Source organism: Plutella xylostella, chromosome 22 (genome assembly GCF_932276165.1).
Source record: "Plutella xylostella chromosome 22, ilPluXylo3.1, whole genome shotgun sequence".
In the NCBI taxonomy this organism is placed as follows: Eukaryota; Metazoa; Arthropoda; class Insecta; order Lepidoptera; family Plutellidae; genus Plutella; species Plutella xylostella.
The window spans coordinates 3,032,616-3,051,943 of NC_064002.1; the positions used below are offsets into that span (position 1 = coordinate 3,032,616).

At 40.9% G+C, this 19,328-nt stretch overlaps 1 protein-coding gene across 2 annotated transcripts in view; it reads left to right on the plus strand.

Annotated features, from left to right (window-relative positions):
* The window catches only part of LOC105384159 (RYamide receptor), a 56,364-nt gene that overhangs the window by 27,411 nt on the left and 9,625 nt on the right, over positions 1 to 19,328 (plus strand). The window contains exons 2-7 of one of the 2 annotated variants that reach the window (XM_048628921.1): positions 1,119 to 1,210; positions 6,537 to 6,739; positions 10,246 to 10,394; positions 12,623 to 12,744; positions 13,704 to 13,798; positions 14,348 to 14,473. In XM_048628921.1, the coding sequence (XP_048484878.1) occupies positions 1,119 to 1,210; positions 6,537 to 6,739; positions 10,246 to 10,394; positions 12,623 to 12,744; positions 13,704 to 13,798; positions 14,348 to 14,473 (787 nt within the window). Of the gene's footprint in view, positions 1 to 1,118; positions 1,217 to 6,536; positions 6,740 to 10,245; positions 10,395 to 12,622; positions 12,745 to 13,703; positions 13,799 to 14,347; positions 14,474 to 19,328 lie in introns of both variants that reach the window. The other variant, XM_048628920.1, reaches the window with a different exon arrangement.

Genomic DNA, 19,328 nt, shown 5'->3' on the forward strand with positions numbered 1-19,328 from the left:
TATTTTCCATGTAGCTTTAGATTTGTTTTTTGATGTTTTTATATTGTAATCATTTTGTGATTTTTTAGTCATAGTAATAATTTTTTTAAGTCTTTTAGTGTAGTTTTTAAATATTTGTTTGTTTTCTTGACTGGGTGACTGTCTATATTGCCATAGTAACTGTCTCTTTCTTTTAGTGCATAGTTTTATGCCCTTTGAGATCCATTGTGGTCGCCTGTGGCTCGATATTTTTACTCTTATAGTCGGAAAACACAAATCATACAACATTTTAAATAAGTCATAAAACTCATTGAATGCAGCATTGACGTCATTGCTACTGTATACCTCACTAAAACTGAGACTTGATAAGTGTTCCTTAAACTTATTCAGGTTATCAATATTGTAATCTTGTTTTTGAGAATACCAATAATCAAGGACAGAGTAATTTGGTGAATCTTTTGTGAGAATAGATTAAATTATATTGAAATGTTTGGTGCAAGTCACCCTTCCACTATGTTCCTTGGGTCAGGTGCAAAGTAACCTGACCCCCCTCTCATACTAGCAATGCTTCTGAGGGGGGTCAGGTTTATCTGCACCTTACTGTACCTGCACCTGGCTCTCCCGAGTGGAACCGTTGTGCATATATCCCCAATGTCTAAACTGCCTTCCTAAGCTTGGACCATTTCGCACCAGGCTGGTCCACAGCGGGTTGGTGGGTTCACATATCTAGATATGCTAAATCTAGATATGCAGGTTTCCTCACGATGTTTTAATCTTAAGAGCGATGGTAAACATTGTACTTAAATTCAACGAAATCATTGGTACATGTGAGAGTCGGTATTCGAACCCGCATCACTGGCGTGAGAAGCGGGCGCTTACCCGACTGAGCTACCACCGCACCGCTCACCGTCACCTTTAATCCTTACTATTAATATTATAAATGCGAAAGTAACTGTGTCTGTCTGTTACTCTTTTACGCCAAAACTACTGAACGGATATGAATGAAATTTGGTATACATACGGTCTAGACTACGGGAAAGAACATAGGCTACTTTTTATCCCGGCATTCTCACGGGAAAACTTTTTAAGGCGAAGCGAAGCGCGGGGGAACGGCTAGTAACTTATATTGTTTGTTCCAGTACCCCCGGGTCCGCGCAGGACGACGACGCGGAGTGGGCGCGCAACGCCACCGCCGGCGAGTACATCCGGGCTAACATCTCCCTGGACTACGGTACCAGTAAGCAACCAGAAATGGCAGAAATACTTGCATAAAATAATGTACTGTCTGGACCATGGTACCAGTATATAATTGTAAGCGTGTACAGGCCCCCATCTACTGACTATAAAGTATTTGAGAAAGTGATGGAGGATAGTCTTACCATCTTATCTAGGAGCTCAAAACAAGTGGTCGTGGTGGGAGATTTTAATATTGATTTATTAGTTGAGACTTCTATGAAATGTTCTATAGTTAACTTGTTTAAGTCATTTAATTTAAGTAATGTTTTCCTGGAACCAACCAGAATTACTCCCACCTCAGCGACTTGTATTGATAATATTTACTGTAATTGTGATTTTACTAATAATTCTGTAATCAATTGTTTACTATCCGACCACAGTGGGCAAATTATTACGTTTCCTTGTACTTTTGAACGTAAGTCAGCCACTTTCAAGTTCAGACCAGTAACATCATACAGAATTGATAAGTTTAAATCTCGATTGAACAGTAAACTTGACTACTGTAGAAGCTCTGAAAGAAATCCCAATGATGCCTTTAAGGAAATATTTCAAGGTTTGTCTCGAGAATTTGAAAACGTGTTCACTAAGAAAGAAGTAGATGTTAATTGTAAACTAAGTCTTAATGACTGGGCAACATCGGGAATTTATAAGAGCAGACGTAAATTATATGATCTCTATGAACAGCGTACATTTACTCATGACGATAACTTTAGAGATTATGTAAAGAAATAAGGGCGATACCGAAATGATCGGGAATAGAAAAAAGTACAAAGATATCATAATATTATTTACTTTTATTGTTTTTCAAAGTAGTCTCCGTGACATTCAATGCACTTTTTCATTCGATTAAACCAATCATTGAAACAGTAATTCCAGTCTGAAGTGGATACTGTCAAAACAGCTGATTTGTAAGCTTCGACCGCCTCTTCTGGGCCGCTAAACCGTTGACCACGTAGCATATCTTTAATTCTTGGGAATGTAAAATAATCATTGGGGCTCAGATCAGGGCTATACGGAGGATGGTCCATCAACTCCACGTCTTCCATATTTAAAAACGTTCTTGTTTTGCGAGCGGTATGAGAGCTTGCATTATGGTGGTGAAGGATTATACGACGATTCGGGTTAGTTTTACGAAGTTCTCTTACGACTTCCGGCAAACAAACTGTTGTGTACCAATCAGCAGTAACCGTCCTTTGTTCTTGTAATGGAATCGTAGCCACATGGCCAGTTTTTGATACAAACGAAGCGACCATTTTTTTCGACACGCTGCGTGAGCGAATAACTTTTGTTGGCTTGACCTCACCTTCGAAGACCCAAACTGCCAATTGATGTTTTCTTTCGGGCTCATATGAATAAATCCACGATTCATCACCAGAGACGATATTGTAGACAGCATTTGAACTGCCTCCATTGAACCGTTGCAGAGCAGATCGACACCAATTAACACGAGCCGACTTTTGTTCCTCGGTCAAACGGTGGGGCACCCAGCGCGAAACTAACTTCTTGACACCCAGTTCTTCATGTAAAATGGTTTGAATGGCTGTCATACCAATGCTGAGAGAAGCCCGAATCTGCTCGTATGTCACATGTCTATCTTCTTTTATTAACTGGCGTACAGCATCGATGTTATCTTGTGTTACCGCTGTTTTTGGCCGACCAGTAGAAGGGACTGTGGTAAGAGAGGAACGTCCACGGCGAAACTCAGAATACCAACGATATATAGTCGTTTTACTTGGTGCTTCAAGTTTATAAATAGAAACAAGCTCGGCGAGACATTGTTCTTGAGATAAACCTCGACGAAAGTTGTGAAAAATTATTGCACGGAAATGTTCCCGCGTAAGCTCCATTTTTTACACCGACTTGTCAAATTAAAATGGTCAATACTCTTTTATTTTTTACTTTTTTTAAAATTCGTAAATGGAATTATGTTTGAAAAAACACTACATTTGATACACCAAAAAGGTTTCACTCTAATTTGTTCCTAAGTATTCTATTCCCGATCTTTTCGGTGTAGCCCAAAGATATTCAAAGCCGTTTGCCACCAAGCTAAATCAGATTATATAAATAGAAAGATTAAAAACTCTAATAACAAGATTAAAACCGTATGGAATATCATTAATACTGAAACCGGGAAGAATAAACCACGTGATTTAAATTTTGAACTTAAAATTAATGATAAAATTGTTTCATCTAGTGAAGAAGTGGATTCCGTCTTTGAAAATTTTTTCCGTAGTATACCGATAGCTACAACTGAGAACCTTGATTCATCTTGCGCTGAAGCTGAACGTTTGCTAAGAGGGAATGCACCGCCTTGCGATCTCGACTTTCAATTTCATGGTATAAATACACAGACTATAATTAGCACTTATAAAGAATTAAATTTAAAAATGACAGAAGATTTATGGGGCATGTCCGTTAAAGTTATTAGTCATGTTATTGATATCCTAGCACCCCACTTGGCTAATCTTTTTTACAGATGCATTGAGGTCGGTGTATTCCCCGATTTGATGAAACTTAGTAAACTAATACCGCTTTTTAAATCTGGTGAGAAAAATGATCCCAATAATTTTAGGCCTGTATCAGTTTTGCCAGTACTGAGTAAAATATTTGAAAAAATTATGCTACATCAAATGCTTTCGCACTTTAGTATTCACGGCCTTCTCCATAACCAACAGTTCGGTTTCACCAAAGGTCGATCTACAACTGACGCTGGTGTCGCGTTGGTCAAACACATATTTAGTGCTTGGGAGGAGCGTCTTGATGCTGTGGGTGTATTTTGCGATCTATCGAAAGCATTTGATTGTGTGGATCATGCCACTCTACTTATGAAACTTAAATATTATGGGCTAACTGGCAAAGCTCTTACATTATTGGAATCATACTTGAGCAACAGAACTCAACTAGTTGACATAAATGGAGTGCGTTCGGCTGGCTGTCCTGTCAGTATGGGTGTTCCCCAAGGCTCGATTTTAGGACCATTCTTGTTTCTTGTATATGTTAACGATTTACCGTTTTTGGTAGATAAATTATGTGAGATAGTACTGTTTGCTGATGATACTTCACTTATATTTAAGTTGAAGCGACAAGAAGTCAATTTTGACAATGCAAACAGTACTCTTTCCATAGTTGCTAATTGGTTCACTGTAAATAATTTAGCTCTTAACTCCAAGAAAACAAAATGTATTAAATTCACTTTGCCTAATGTAAGACAAGTAGAGACATATTTGACATTGAATAACGATAAGCTAGAGTTAGTAAATGAAACGGTATTCCTGGGTATTACAATTGACTCAAAGTTGCAATGGGGACCCCATATTGAGAGGATAGCCGGTAGATTGAGTTCTGCAGCTTATGCGGTTAGAACCATTAGACAGTTAACAGATGTAGATACAGCCAGGCTTGTGTATTTTAGTTATTTTCATAGTGTTATGTCTTACGGAATTCTATTGTGGGGACGAGCGGCTGACATTAATCAAATCTTTGTTCTGCAAAAACGAGCAATTCGAGCCATATATGTATTAGGGTCTAGAATTTCATTAAGAGATACGTTTAAGGAAATAGGTATACTAACTGTTCCATGCCAATATATCTATGAAAATATTATGTATGTTCGTAAAAACTTAAATTCATTTAGTAAAGTAGGAGCCACTCACGGTATTGAGACCAGAAACAAAAATAGGTTGCTTTTCCCCACACTCAGACTTTCGAAAACAAACACATCATTCATGGGGAACTGTATACGTTTTTATAATAAATTATCAAATGAAGCAATAAACCTTACTGAGCAAAAATTTAAGAATTATGTTAAAGCTACATTATGTAGTAAAGCTTACTATAGTATAAATGATTATTTAAACGACAAAAACGCGTGGTCTTGTCCACCTCAGCTAAGGCTATTGAAAAAATGAAATGGATATAGGTACTTAAGTAAAATTGTAGGTACTAGATATAAGTAAAAATTGTAATAGATTATAAGGAAAAAGTTGAAAAGATGCTCGAGGAGTTTCTTTCGCCATTTCTTTCCTTCTCAATGACGGGGCCTTTGTGAAATGGTGGTAGATGACTATCGACAAATAATTGTAAAATTTTACGTCGATTAAACCATTTGAATTTGAATTTGAGTAAGCAAACAGAATTACTTACAATACAATCACAGCAAAGTATACGAAAATAAAACTAAAAAATTAAACAGTACAAAAAGGCGGATGAATGCTTGTAGAAACCTCTGTCAGACAATCTTTGGATAGAAGACAGTTTAAATAAAAATAGGATTAGAGGTAGCTGTGGTGCAAGTGTATAATAAACTTCTTAAATACTACATACATACCTACATAGATTAATGTTATGTTACTTTACTATATTCTGTTTAATCGTTTTGAAAGTGTATTAAGTACAACCTAGTGGTTTTTGTGTGTCGTTTATTATCCAATCTGTATTTTTTCATGCATTTATTTTTATAGGGAACTAGATGTAATTTTAGTGGAAGCATTAAAATTCAAAACATTCTAAGTAGGTATATAGGTACTCGTATGTTAGATTTTCATGTTAGGTAATTTCCATGTTATAACATTATTATAAAAGAGGTAGGTACGTACCACCGCACCGTTTCGCGATCTTTGCATAGGCACCTAATCTAGTTAATTACCTGCCCCACAAGGCAGTATGTAAATTTCATATTTTATCAGAGTCCACTAAACACAGAACTCTCTTTGCACTGTGCCAAATTACCTGAAATTTCGCGATAAAATCGGCTTTAAGCTTTAGCGGTGTAGACTTGTAGAGATTATAGCACTCGAGAAAGTTAAACGCGCTATTCTTAAAGCACCTCGCTTCCATTTTGAGCTGCACTTTGATATCGTGTTTAAAGTTTTGAATGCTTTTGTTTCATGGTTCTGGGTTTTAAACTTGTTCTTTCGGTTAGCAATAGAAATGGAAATTCAAAAACTTGAAAGTACAGATGCCTAGGCGTAGGGCGCGTGTAAAAAGCTTATATGGATACTCCTGCAAACTTAGAGGCTGAATTTGACTTGTCTGCTTTAGTCCCATGATGTGAAGATTCCCAATAGCGTCTAACAGTCCCAACAGAGTGACTTCAAATAATACTGCAAGAATAATTCATATTTAGCTCTTCAATCTTTCATCATACTCGGTTAGAACATAACAAGGGATTAGTGCATCAATTATACGTCATCTTCATATTAAATTCTTGACAGATGTGTCAAAAAACCAACCACTAATCCCTGGTTATAATCTAACCGAATATGATGAAATTAAGGTCGAGAAAAAACAATTTAATAACAAAGTTTCACCTCCCTTCGCAGACAACCTATACGACGTGCCAACGGGCATGATAGTCCTTCTGTCGTTCCTGTACGGGTCCATATCGGTGCTGGCGGTGGTGGGCAACTTCCTCGTCATGTGGGTGGTGGCCACGTCTCGACGGATGCAGAGCGTCACCAACTGTTATATAGCCAATCTGGCCCTGGCTGATATAGTTATTGGACTGTTCGCTGTCCCTTTTCAGGTAAGAGCAAAATTCTATTCTAAGAGCGATTCCGTATTTATTAATTTGATCTTTTATTGCACATTATACAAGAGTAATTATGTTCAATCTGGCAGACTTAATTCTAAGTGCATTTTCTACCAGTCAACCTGCTGGGGCCAAACTGTATGGGAGGAACGTATTTATAAAATTTACTTTCGATTGTTGTTTGTAAACAAAACGTAATTATTGTATGCGTGCACATATGTTAGCAATGCTAAAGGTGCCAACTTTAAAATTACCAGTGTAAAACCTAAAATTCTTAGTTAAAATTAGTGTAATGAATGATAAATCATGAGTGTAACAGTAAACCTTATTTTCGTCTAACAAAAAACATATTTTTTTGGCATTGCTAATATTTTTAATTATATATTTCTGAATCGACATCATGTATGTGTAATTGTATTTGACTGTAAATACCGTTGGAAAATTAGGCTCTAGAATCTATAAAAGTTTTCGAAATAAACCTTTTACAAACCATTCAAGAACAGCGAATTCCACATTCCAAACCATCATTTTATCATAGGAATGAAAGGCAATGCTTTCTACATAAGTACTTAGCCAAGTAATACAGCTAAGTGTGAAGTGGGAACTTAGATTTTATTCTGATTTCAATGAGGTTTTACTCCGAGCTCAGTGCACACGCTGGGCACAGCTGGAACTCCCAGTTAATTATAAACTTGCTCAAGTGCCCCTTGAACCTTAGCCGAGATTTTATCGGAATTAGTTTTTGTTGAATAAATTCTCGAATGTTTTTCAATGTTTAGAAGCAATTTGGGGTTTTACATGGTCATAATTAGCTTGATAAGTACACTCAGGAGCAATGAAACGTTTCAGTAACATTAATTATAGCAAACATATACTCCTAAAAGGAAAAAAAACACTAGCTTAATGACGCCGTCTGCAATATTGAAGTACCTACCTACATTTGGTCACGCAACAGATTATTACCTACCAACCAAAAACCTACCTGTAAATTGAAAATGTTTTGAACTCTATGTTTGGAATAAACAGATTTTAGCGTTTGCATTTTAAAGACAAACTTACTAAGTTGAGATAGCTAATCCTAACTTCGCATTCACAGCTAGCATCAGCCGTAACATAGGTACATAATGCGTACGCTTTCAGGCATTTAATTGCTTGATACCGGAGGCTATCTAGATAATCCAGGGCATTCAGATGGGCTAGTTAAATCTATCATACAGCAACTATAAATGGAATTTCATCAACGACCGAGCTGAAAGATCTTAACATGAAAAAAATGGTAAACTTTAAAATTCAGTTCAAAATTGATTTATTTTTATAACTGTGGCGACCTAATGGCGAGTTCCTATAACTGCTGATACAGGTAACTATATAGGACATTCATTTTAAGGATATCCGATTCTTACGGAAAATTATGTATTACATAAAAATGGAGTTAGATGTGCTCAATAAACTTTATTATAAGATGTATGTATACTTTTTTTTAAACCAATTGAAAAAAAAACCCGTGGTCCTTTACGCAAATGTTGCAATTAGAAGAGCAAGGTAATTCTAGGTATTCGTCTTTCCCAATTCGCAATTCCCAATTCTGTTCGATTTCTGCTGAAACTTGTATTCTGAAAATATCAATTTGTATCGTGAAATACATAATATATACTCGTAGTATCGGAAGGATGTGGGTTTGTGGGTGGATTTAATAATATTTATATTTTTGCGTGTCTTTACTAGGTGTTATTTTTATTTACTTACCTCCCTACCTACAGGCAAAATTCATGTCAAAAAAATATATCTGCGCTTATTTGTCTATATTTACACGGATGATGTGTTCTAATTTTAAATCAATTTACAATCAAGGTTATTAAAAGCTGACAGTTAATTACCTCAAATGCAAAAAAAATACCCAACTCTCGAAACACACAGATGTGACCTTTGAGTTCGAGACAATTAAGGTCAATTTGCCCTCCTTCGTGGTTGAGGGTCATTGCGTCACAGCGGCTGCAGGATTAGGGTGGCAGCTCGAGTGTCGCCCACACAGATTCACGCGATTTATAAAAAATAAAACACGACCCTGACGAAGTAATTCCGGTTTATCAAGTGTTTTTAATGCACAAAAAAAAACAAACTTTCCTATCAAACAATAATTATGAAGTACAATAGATAAAAATCCTCGAAGTAGATAGATAGATAGAATATTCTTTATTTGTACACACACACATAAAAGAAACTTACATAACTTAAATACTATAAACTATGTACAAAAATGGCGGTCTTATCGCTTAAAGCGAAGAAGGTATTTTGGATGAGGCTATAAAGTGATTAAACTGATTGGTGAACCATCCGTGCCATCGCATCGATTTGCATCATACATAGTTTTGTGTACCTAATTTTCAATTCGATCGATGGTCCTTCTTTGATCAAGCATTAATTAAACCCATCATTAATTCACACGCTACCACCACGGTCAGCATGTAGCAAACACATTTACAAATGTATATAGGTAATACGCAGTTATTGAACATAACTTCTATAAGTACATTCATTAACTAGCTCGGATCTTATTAAACCTTTTATGCAAATAGCATGATTCCGAGAGGCCCAACAGATGTTGGTATCTTTTAATTTAACAAACAAACACGCCAATAAACTCTGACCCACCAACGTCTTGCGGAATACATAATTGCAAACCTAAACATTATGCTTTACCCAGCCTTTACAAAAAGGGCAGAGAAATAAACTAAATTTATTAACACAATCTCTTTTAATTTAATATTCAAACTGCGCCTTCAAAAGGTTGGGAGAAACCAGAAACGCCTACGTGCGAGGAGGATAACAGGGGTATCGTACACCCGTATCAGTATCACAAATATCCAAACATTTAAATGGGATAAGGAAAATGGAATCGAATTTGACAAAATACATGTTACATCCACCTACCTCCGCCTTTCCATAGTGCGTTTGCAGACTAAACATTAGTCTAGATTTTACGATAAATCTGAACTGTAAATAGCGATGTAAATCGTAGAGAATCGCAAGACCTCATAGCAAGCGTGCCTCTTGTCGATTCAAATCGAAGTAACGTCCGTCGCATCAATATATTGATTTATTTTCTTGCTATTGAAACCTTGACTTTCGATTTTGCCATTTTCGAAAATGGAACACTATTTTCGTCGTATGCTGGTCAGTCCAGCTTTAGAACCGACAGGGCGGTTTCAGACTGGCGTATTTTTCGGCGCGTATATTATAAGCTCGTTTTCAGAAGCGCATATTATGGTACAAGCTTAACTTATTCTAACATGAGACCACCGGTTCGAGTGAACACTCTGAACAGTGGTATTATTAAGCGTGTAATGTAGCGCGCGCGTTTATAAAAACTAAACTGAACTTAACGACCGTGTCTTTTACTTGTAAACCGTTTTAAGAAAAAGTAGATTCTCACAATATTAAATTCTATAAGTAACGTCATGTTCAAGCGATACATTTAACCGTGTTCCTTATTCCAACAGTTCCAAGCGGCGTTGCTGCAACGTTGGCTGCTGCCGTTCTTCATGTGTCCGTTCTGCCCCTTCGTGCAGGCGCTCTCCGTCAACGTCAGCGTGTTCACTCTGACCGCCATCGCCATGGACCGGCATCGAGCCATCATCACGCCACTCAGGTAAAATAAAGTGAAAGTAGAAGTAAAAGTGAAAGTCAAAGTAAAAGTCAAATGCTATAATAATATGATATGTGGGGAAATCTCACTCACGGCCTCACGAGCCCATACAGCACAGTTATTTTTGAAAATTACCCCAGACAACTCATTGTTTAAATTAAGTACCTAGATTACATACTTACTCGATACATAGACACGCAAGAAATACAAGCTCTTGCGGAACGAGCGATTGCCTTGGAAGGGATTCGAATCCGTGATGACGCGAACCGCTACGGGATTAATATAGAGGATTTGATGAAACTGTAGCAGTTATTAGGAAGTGCATACATAATCATGCGTGTATTTATTAGATCCGTTCTAAATTTAGCTGAACTAAACGTGTGACTCGGATATTTTGAAGGTATGTATGTAGTAGTAGGTTACATGAACGTAATAGCTTTTCGATTGAAAGGTGTTTTATCAGTCGCGCGAGATTAATTTTAACAGTTCATTGAGTAGAACTTCATCAGAATATCCTTTGAAATCGGGCATACAATATTTCTATGCCACATTCTGTACAGCCGTTATAGGGTTCTTTATATTTCGGTCAAAAGACTAGCTTTTCCCGTGACCGTATGACAGCCAAAAGTTTTTGAGATATTATAAATAAAATAAATAAATATGTGGGGACATCTCACACACGGCCATCCGACCCCAAGCTAGGCAGAACCTGTGTTATGGGTGTCGGACAGCTGATATATCTACACAAATACATAGATAGATAGATAGATACTAAATATAAATATCAACACCCAAGACCCGAGTACAAATATCTGTCTTTAAACAAATATCTGCCCCAGCCGGGAATCGAACCCGGGACCTTCGGCTCAGTAGTCAGGGCACTAACCACTACGCCAATCGGTCGTCGGTATTATAATATATGTACCTACATATTTTATGTACTTTTTAATGGCTAGTAATTGTCAAGCTCCGACTAAAACACTTACTTACCTACTAACCTACCCTTAAAATCGTATGTTATATTCAGAAGAATTATTATTAGCCCCTTTTTTAAAAAAAAACTTTTTGCCCATACTAAACTTTTAACTATATTTTAGTTGTTCTGAACAACATTCTGTTCTACGACTTCTACATATTCATGAAATCCAAATAATGTTTTTTACTTTAGAGAGCAAACATTTTTTTTGAGGATTTACAAAAGTTTTGGCTTGTTGTAGGTACCATTTTTGCAACACCCTATCTACAAATGGAACTCCCAAAAATGATGTATTGTTTCGTCTCGACATGACAAGCCGACAAAGCCGGCCCGCAGTGTATAGCAACTCTTTAGAGGCTCGTTAGTGAATATTTTCACTGTAATGAAGAGGCCTCCTTTTTATAGCATCCTCCAGCTGCGAAACTCGAGAAAAGTGTAATTAATCTTGCCACTAAAGTTATGACCGCACAGAAGTGCCGTATATTTTATTTTATTTTATTTAAAGCTTATTTTTATATGCTTTCACTGTTTTTTTTTAATTTTATTGGTCCCGCGAGCAGTTTCAAAGACATTGTTAATGCAATTTGGATAATTATACTATTTTTTGGGCATTCTTGTTCATAATAAGTACTTACCTACCTACGTCATTATAACTAAATACATAAGTATTAGTAAATATAAATACATAGGTACCTAGGTACTTTACCTTCGGAGGCTGCATATTTTTTTCCGCGTTTTTCTATGGTTCAAGCCAATAACGCCTACACTAATGAAAACGAATGTCACGCTAAATGGTTCGATTGTAGTCTTAAATTGAAGTTATCACGGATTTAGAGCTAAATCTGGTGGCCTAACGATAAAGCCATTTATGTGCTAAAAATATTGTAGTATTTTAGAACCAGTTAGTTGTAGCTGAAGTGACCTTTTAGTGTGATAGTCTGTATTCTATTTTATTCTGAGAGGGGGCCAGGTTCCTGTACGTGTCTATCTCGAGTGGAACTCTTGTACATATCCCCTTTATTTCAGTTCAGCCAGCCTAGCAGCAAGCGTGGGTGTTTCAATAGCTGAGATAGGCGCTCTGTTGGTCCAAGAATACATAGTGTGATAGTCTAAGAGATGATCATTTTGTTTAATGTTATATTATATTGCATTTTCATGTTTGCTATGAAAATATCTATCTTTTACAAACAATTCTAATTGCTTGGTCAGTAGTAATAAATTTATACAGTGTAATATTGCTATATCTTTGTTTCAGTGCCCACACATCAAAGCGAATAGCGAAAGTGGTGATAGTGTTCATTTGGATCCTGGCGCTATCGCTGGCTGCTCCCATGGCCATGTCGTGGGAGGTCATCATGGAGGATGCACAGGATCCCGGTAAGCATTCAATATGTATGTAAATAGCGCATGCTAAAACGATCAATACTGTAAATTCGAAAGGTGGTCACACAATCATTCATACTGAGATATAAATGTATACCTATAGTTTTCCGAATTTGTTATGTTATTTGGATATAGACCCAGAGCGTTGATGAAACATAAATATACTAATTTATAGTCCTTGACTTTGTTTTTAATATTTTTCCGTCGTATCAATGTATTAAAGTAGGTTTGGTTAGTGGTTACTAACTTACACAAGGGGGGTCACATCTGACCATTCTTTTTTATGGTAATGTAAATAAGAAACAATTATTGTTAAGATTTTGCTACTGTACTGTCGCTGCAGTGTCTTACAAAACTAACAGACTGTACGAAAATACCTAAGTATTAAATAAAACGAAATTCGCCTCGCGATAAATGTTATCGCAAATTTTGTTAATCGTAGTTGGGTATCAGTGAAGGTAAATTTTCCGGCTCAGCGACCCAAAGTGGGTTTAGGCTGCGGTTACGAGAGGCCGAATGAGGATTCGCCATTATTCAAAACTATAAGTAGCTTTTTATGCAAACTACTACACATTGTATGTAGAGGTTTTGCAATCTGTAGTTAGCCCAAACAGATTTTGCTGTGCGCATTTCCTTTCCTTGTGATTTTTGGTAACTTTTGGTTCTACACTCACGGACAATGAATTCCCAAACGGAAATAGCTAACTTAATGACGCCTTCTGCAATATTCAACTACAATTAACGGTGCATCAGAATATTACCAACTAAACACATAGGTACATATTTTGTTCAATTTTTATATTAAATAATTGAAAAAATTAGGGCCATATTTTGGTGTCTGAATTTTGTAAGTGGAACTGTTTCTTTGTTTTGAGTGTAGTAAAGTATAGTAGTTAACCATATAGGAAGTAGTTTAATTTTTAATCAGTAAGTAATAATATTTTTTGTTTCAGTTACAAGGGTATATTACAAAAAGCCATTCTGCGCGCCAACTGAGTTCGGCTCTAACTCACTGGCTATTTATAGGCTGCTCTTATATATATTTCAGGTAAGTTATTTTAGTTCCCTGCAGGTCAGGTATTCGATTGAAGTTAACTGAAGTGCTTTATTTTCAGTGAGACTAATTTAGCAATGGCGAATATGAGACGGCTATCCAAATAAAATATACCACTACATAAGTAATATTATGCCTAGTTTCTCATTTGATTAAATCTACCTAAGCATGAAGTTTACCTAGCTCAACGTAAATTCAGCCAATCATAGCGCTTCACACCATTCTTAAGCTGGGCTATACGATTAAAAAGCTTCATGACAAATAGTATTGTAACATTTGTAACCCTCGATGGAAAAAGAGGGGTGTTATAAGTTTAACGTGTCTGTGTGTCTGTGGTAGTATAGCTCCCAAACGGCTGAACCGATTTTAAAATTGTTTTTGTTGGATCATAGGTAATGTTACCCCGAGTGTTCTTAGCCATGTGTCATGAAATTTAGTTCATCAGTTCAAAAGTTATGCGACTTTTAATGTGTTTAACGTTAGTTAGGTTAGGTTATTATGTATGTATGCAAAATTTAAAAAAGAATACAAATTTCCCGACAGTACGTGATCCCGCTGTTCGTGATCACGTTCGCGTACGCGCACATGGCCATGAAGCTGTGGGGGGCGCGCGCGCCGGGCAACGCCATGGAGATGCGCGACGCCAACCACATGAAGAACAAGAAGAAGGTAAGCCGGGGTAGCTATAGCAATCGATAATCTACAGGATGTTGCAAAAAGGGCATACTTAGCACATTCTGATTTCATTTCAGGCTTAGATCTTACATGCACACGTAACTTTGAGCAAATTTTATTCTACGTTTTTGGGGAACTAACATAAACAAAAGTATGGTAAAATGTCCATGTGCGCCATAGAACAACGCGGACTCGGGCATTTGACAGTAGTAAAATGTTGGTAGTCCTAAAACCTTTTTCAAAACAGATTTAGATTTTAGAGTTTTCCGATAAGCTGACATCGGCCATACCTTATAATTTTAATATTGTACGGAACGACTAAAAGAAGTTTTGTTTTATTTGTAAATAGTTCATAGAAATAACTAGATCAAGTAGTTAACTCGATTACGCTCGCGAAGGTTCTGAGCGCTAAGATAAATACTTACTTATGTGTGTGTATAGATATAGATATAGTTTAAGTATGTACCTACCTACTAGTTGTTCGAGCACCTACCTACTTTAGTAATAATAATAAATAAATAGTGACAGGAAGTGAGGAGGCCAGCGCCATCTAGTAGGAAATAGCATAACGTAGTAGAACAATAGTGCACTAAATAGACCATGTAGTTCACCTACTCGACAACAGATGGCAGCCCCATCTAGAACATTCTACTTCTTATGAGTCTTTTCTAGAGCTTCCTGGAATTCTCTATCTTCGGTAGAGATTAGTATAAAAGGCAGACGCCAACACCTCACAGCAAGTCAGTTTAATAGAAAGAGTGAAACAGTAAACATCTCCAGTGAATTGTGAACAATAATACCAGTGTTTTATTTCGAAGACTCAACAGGCTAATATATAGCTACCTCTACGTCAGTGGCATTTCCTCATCTTCCTGAAGAACCAAACAGGTGCAACCGCCACTTCCTTCGCACCGTATAGTAATAGTTCATGAAACGGTCGAAGTGATCCGCACATTTGGTCCTTCGAGCCGGATTGAAGACTTTGGAATGCCTGTAACGAGGTCCACGACAGGGAGGCTACAGCGCGGCGGCCTAGAACAGAGGCCTACTGAAGAATCGTCGGCCGCCGGCGCCACCGCCTCCACCGCCACCGCTACAGACTCCGACACGCACACGCCGTCAACCGCCGTGAAAGCATCAACATCGACGGGTGTGTCCACCGGAGTATCGACGCCGCCCTCGTCTGCCGCCAGGGTGGATAGCGTCTCGCCCCCCATAACAGGGGGGGCACCGCTCCCTGTGTTCGGGGGAGTACCGCCACCGCCCTCCACTGCCGCGAGGGTGGTAACAGCTGCTGCCGGAACACCCTGCCCACCGTCATGCATCCGGGCTACTCCGCCAGCGTCTACAGCAAGATCGAAGGCCAAGTCATTAAAGGCACGCCGCATCGCCGAAGCGAAAGAAGAATTAGCGTGTCGTCAAGTTGAAATCGCCGAAGCAAAAGAAGAAATAGCACGTAGTAAAGAAGAAATAGCACGTCGTAAAGCTGAACTCGCCGCCGCCCGTCTCGCAGTTATTGAAGCTGAATCCGACACCGATGACGACGACGGCAGCATCAGTACCGAGATGGAGAGTACGCTCAAGGTCGACTCGTGGCTCAAGACACAGCAGAATGTACTGGCCATCAAGAACGAGCCTCACTCCGCGTCAGCAGCACCACCACCGCCAACAGAAGCTGCTGAGGAGTCCAGACAGCATGATGAGGACTACGTTCTACCGCCGCCAGTCGCCACCGCCGTCGACCCTGCCTCCACTGCCGCCGTCCCTGTCGCTCAGCCACGGACAAGCGACTCTGTGAGCCTCACTGCCCTCGCCGAAGCTATTGCTCTAGCTGCAAGAGCCGGGGCGCCGCCGCCACCACCACCGCCACCGGCTCCGCGTCACATTAGTGAGCTACCGTACTTTAGTGGCGCGCCGCACGAGTGGCTACAGTTCAAGACCGCCTACTACGAGTCCGCCGCATCACTCGCGCCCTGCGACAACATGGGGCGCCTACGTCGATGCCTGAAAGGAAGAGCGAAGGAAGCTGTCAGCCGCCTGCTCATCACCAGCACGACGCCCGAGAACGTGATGAAGTCACTCGAATTGTGCTTCGGGCGCCCGGACAGCATCGCGCTCGCCGAGTTGGAACGTCTGCGCGCACTACGCCGGCCTACGGATATCGCTACAGAGTTCTGCTTCTTTGCAAACGAAGTAAGCAACATCGTAACGACACTTCAAGAGCTGCACCGCGACCGCTACCTCAACAATCCCGAGATCACGCAGCTCACAGTCGAGAAGCTCACCGCCGCTCACAAGCTTCGCTGGTTCGACTTCTCCGCCGCACAGTCGCCCGAGGAACCCGACCTGCTGAAGCTCAGCCGCTTCCTCACTCGGGAAGCCTCGATATGCGGGCCGCACGCACATGAGAAGACGTCGAGCATCGCCTACGAACCGAAGCAGCAGCAACAGCAGCAGCAGCCACGCCGCGCACAAAGGGCACACGCAACTGCGGAACAGAAAGTTTCGTGCCCAGTATGCTCCAACGCCGGCCACAACATAGCAGAATGCCGCAAGTTTGTAGAGAGCAACATCGACTCACGTTGGCAGCTAGCTAAGGAAAGCAGACTCTGCTTTCGTTGTCTACGCTACCGCAGCAAGACGCACCGATGCAGAATTAAGAAATGCGAAGTTGACGGCTGCGAGAGGTCACATCACCGACTGCTTCACTTCGTGCGCAAAGACGAGCCCGAATTAAAGAAAACGGAAGCAGTCGCCTCTTCGTGGACACCGAAGACGCAAGCGTATCTCAAGATAGTAAAGGTGCAAGTCTCCGGACCAGCGGGAGCGGTCGACACATGCGCGCTCCTAGACGACGGATCTACTGTTACGCTCATCGACAGTGAAATTGCACAGAGGATCGGAGCCAGGGGGCCTATTGACCCTCTCTTCATAGAAGTGATCGCTGATACAAGCGTCGAAGAGTCCGCATCACGTCGCGTCACACTCACTCTCGAGGGGGCAAGCGGGACGCACATAGTCAACGCACGCACAGTAAGAAAGCTGCACCTCGCCGCACAGCGTGTCACCGAGCAAGACCTTGCCGGCTGCCCTCATCTAGAAGACATCCAGCACGAGCTGAAGCACGCAGACATGAAGCCAGGCCTGCTCATCGGGCAAGACAATTGGCACCTGCTCATGGCGTCGGAAGTGCGAGCGGGACAGCGACACCAACCAGTGGCTTCACGCACACCACTGGGCTGGGTTTTACACGGTGCACACACGCGCGCACTGGGACAGCGCGTGCACAACAACATCATCAACCTCGAAGACAGCATGGACGAGCAGCTGAAGAGACACTTCGCGCTCGACTCATTAACGATCACACCGAAGACACCAAAGTCTGACCCAGAACAGCGAGCACTCGACCTGCTCACCAAGAACACCATAGCACGAGACGACGGCCGATATGAAACGTCTCTACTGTGGAAGAAGGATGACTTCAGCATGCCAAACAACTACGAGAACACGCTGAAGAGACTTCACAGCATCGAGAAGAAGATTGATCGCGACGCTGACCTCAAAGAAAAGTACGAGAAACAGATGGAGAGCCTTATTACAAAGGGCTACGCTGAAGTCGCGCCACCGACCACATCAAACAAAGTGTGGTATCTACCGCATTTCGCAGTCGTCAATCCGAACAAGGGCAAGATTCGCATTGTCCTGGACGCAGCAGCAACATATAAAGGCGTCTCACTAAATGACCACCTACTCACCGGGCCAGACCTACTACAGTCGTTGCCGGGAGTACTAATGCGCTTCAGACAGCATGCAGTCGCCGTGACAGCTGATATCGCCGAGATGTTCATGCAGGTGAAGATACGCGCTGAGGATCGAGATGCCCTTCGCTACCTGTGGAGGGGCAACAAGCGTGATGGGCCGCCAACAGAATACAGAATGACGTCACTCATATTCGGCGCTACAAGTTCACCATCAACAGCAATCTACGTGAAGAATATTAACGCACTCAAGTACGAAGCCACTCACCCCGAGGCAGTAGACGCAATTATCAACAAACACTACGTCGACGACTACCTCGACAGCCACAAGACCGAAGAGCAAGCGATCAAGGTGGCGCAGGACGTCCGCGACATACACCGGCGAGGCCACTTCGTGCTGCGGCAATGGGCATCAAACTCCGAGGCAGTACTCAAAGCACTCGGCGAAACAGGCAACGAGCCCATGAACATTAAGATCGATGATGGATCAAGCGAACGAGTCCTAGGTCTCATCTGGCGGCCAAAGTCCGATGCGCTCGGTTTCAACCTAAACTTGGCGCGTCTGCCGCCTGCAGTCATAGAAAAGAAGATACCCACGAAGAGAGAAGCACTCAAGATCGTCATGTCGCTGTATGATCCGCTCGGATTTGCCGCGCCTGTCACCGTGCGAGCAAAACAGCTACTTCAAGAGGCGTGGCGGCGCGGCACTACCTGGGACCAGCCAATAGATGAAGACCTCTCAGAACAATGGCAACAATGGATGATGCACCTGGAAGGGCTACGCCGTGTCTCAATACCGAGGTGCTACGCCCGCTACAGCGACGCTACGAGTCTACAGCTACATATATTTGTCGACGCGAGCGAGTCCGCATACGCCGCCGCTCTTTATTGGCGGGCGGTAACAGCAGAGGGTAAGACATACCTATCGCTCGTCATAGCAAAGGCGCGAGTGGCACCGCTCAAGCTCACCTCGATCCCGCGCCTCGAGCTACAAGCCGCCGTTATGGGCTGCCGTATGGCCGCAGCCGTCATTGAAGAACACCAAGTTAAGCCCGAATCGAAGACCTTCTGGACCGACAGTAAGACGGTGC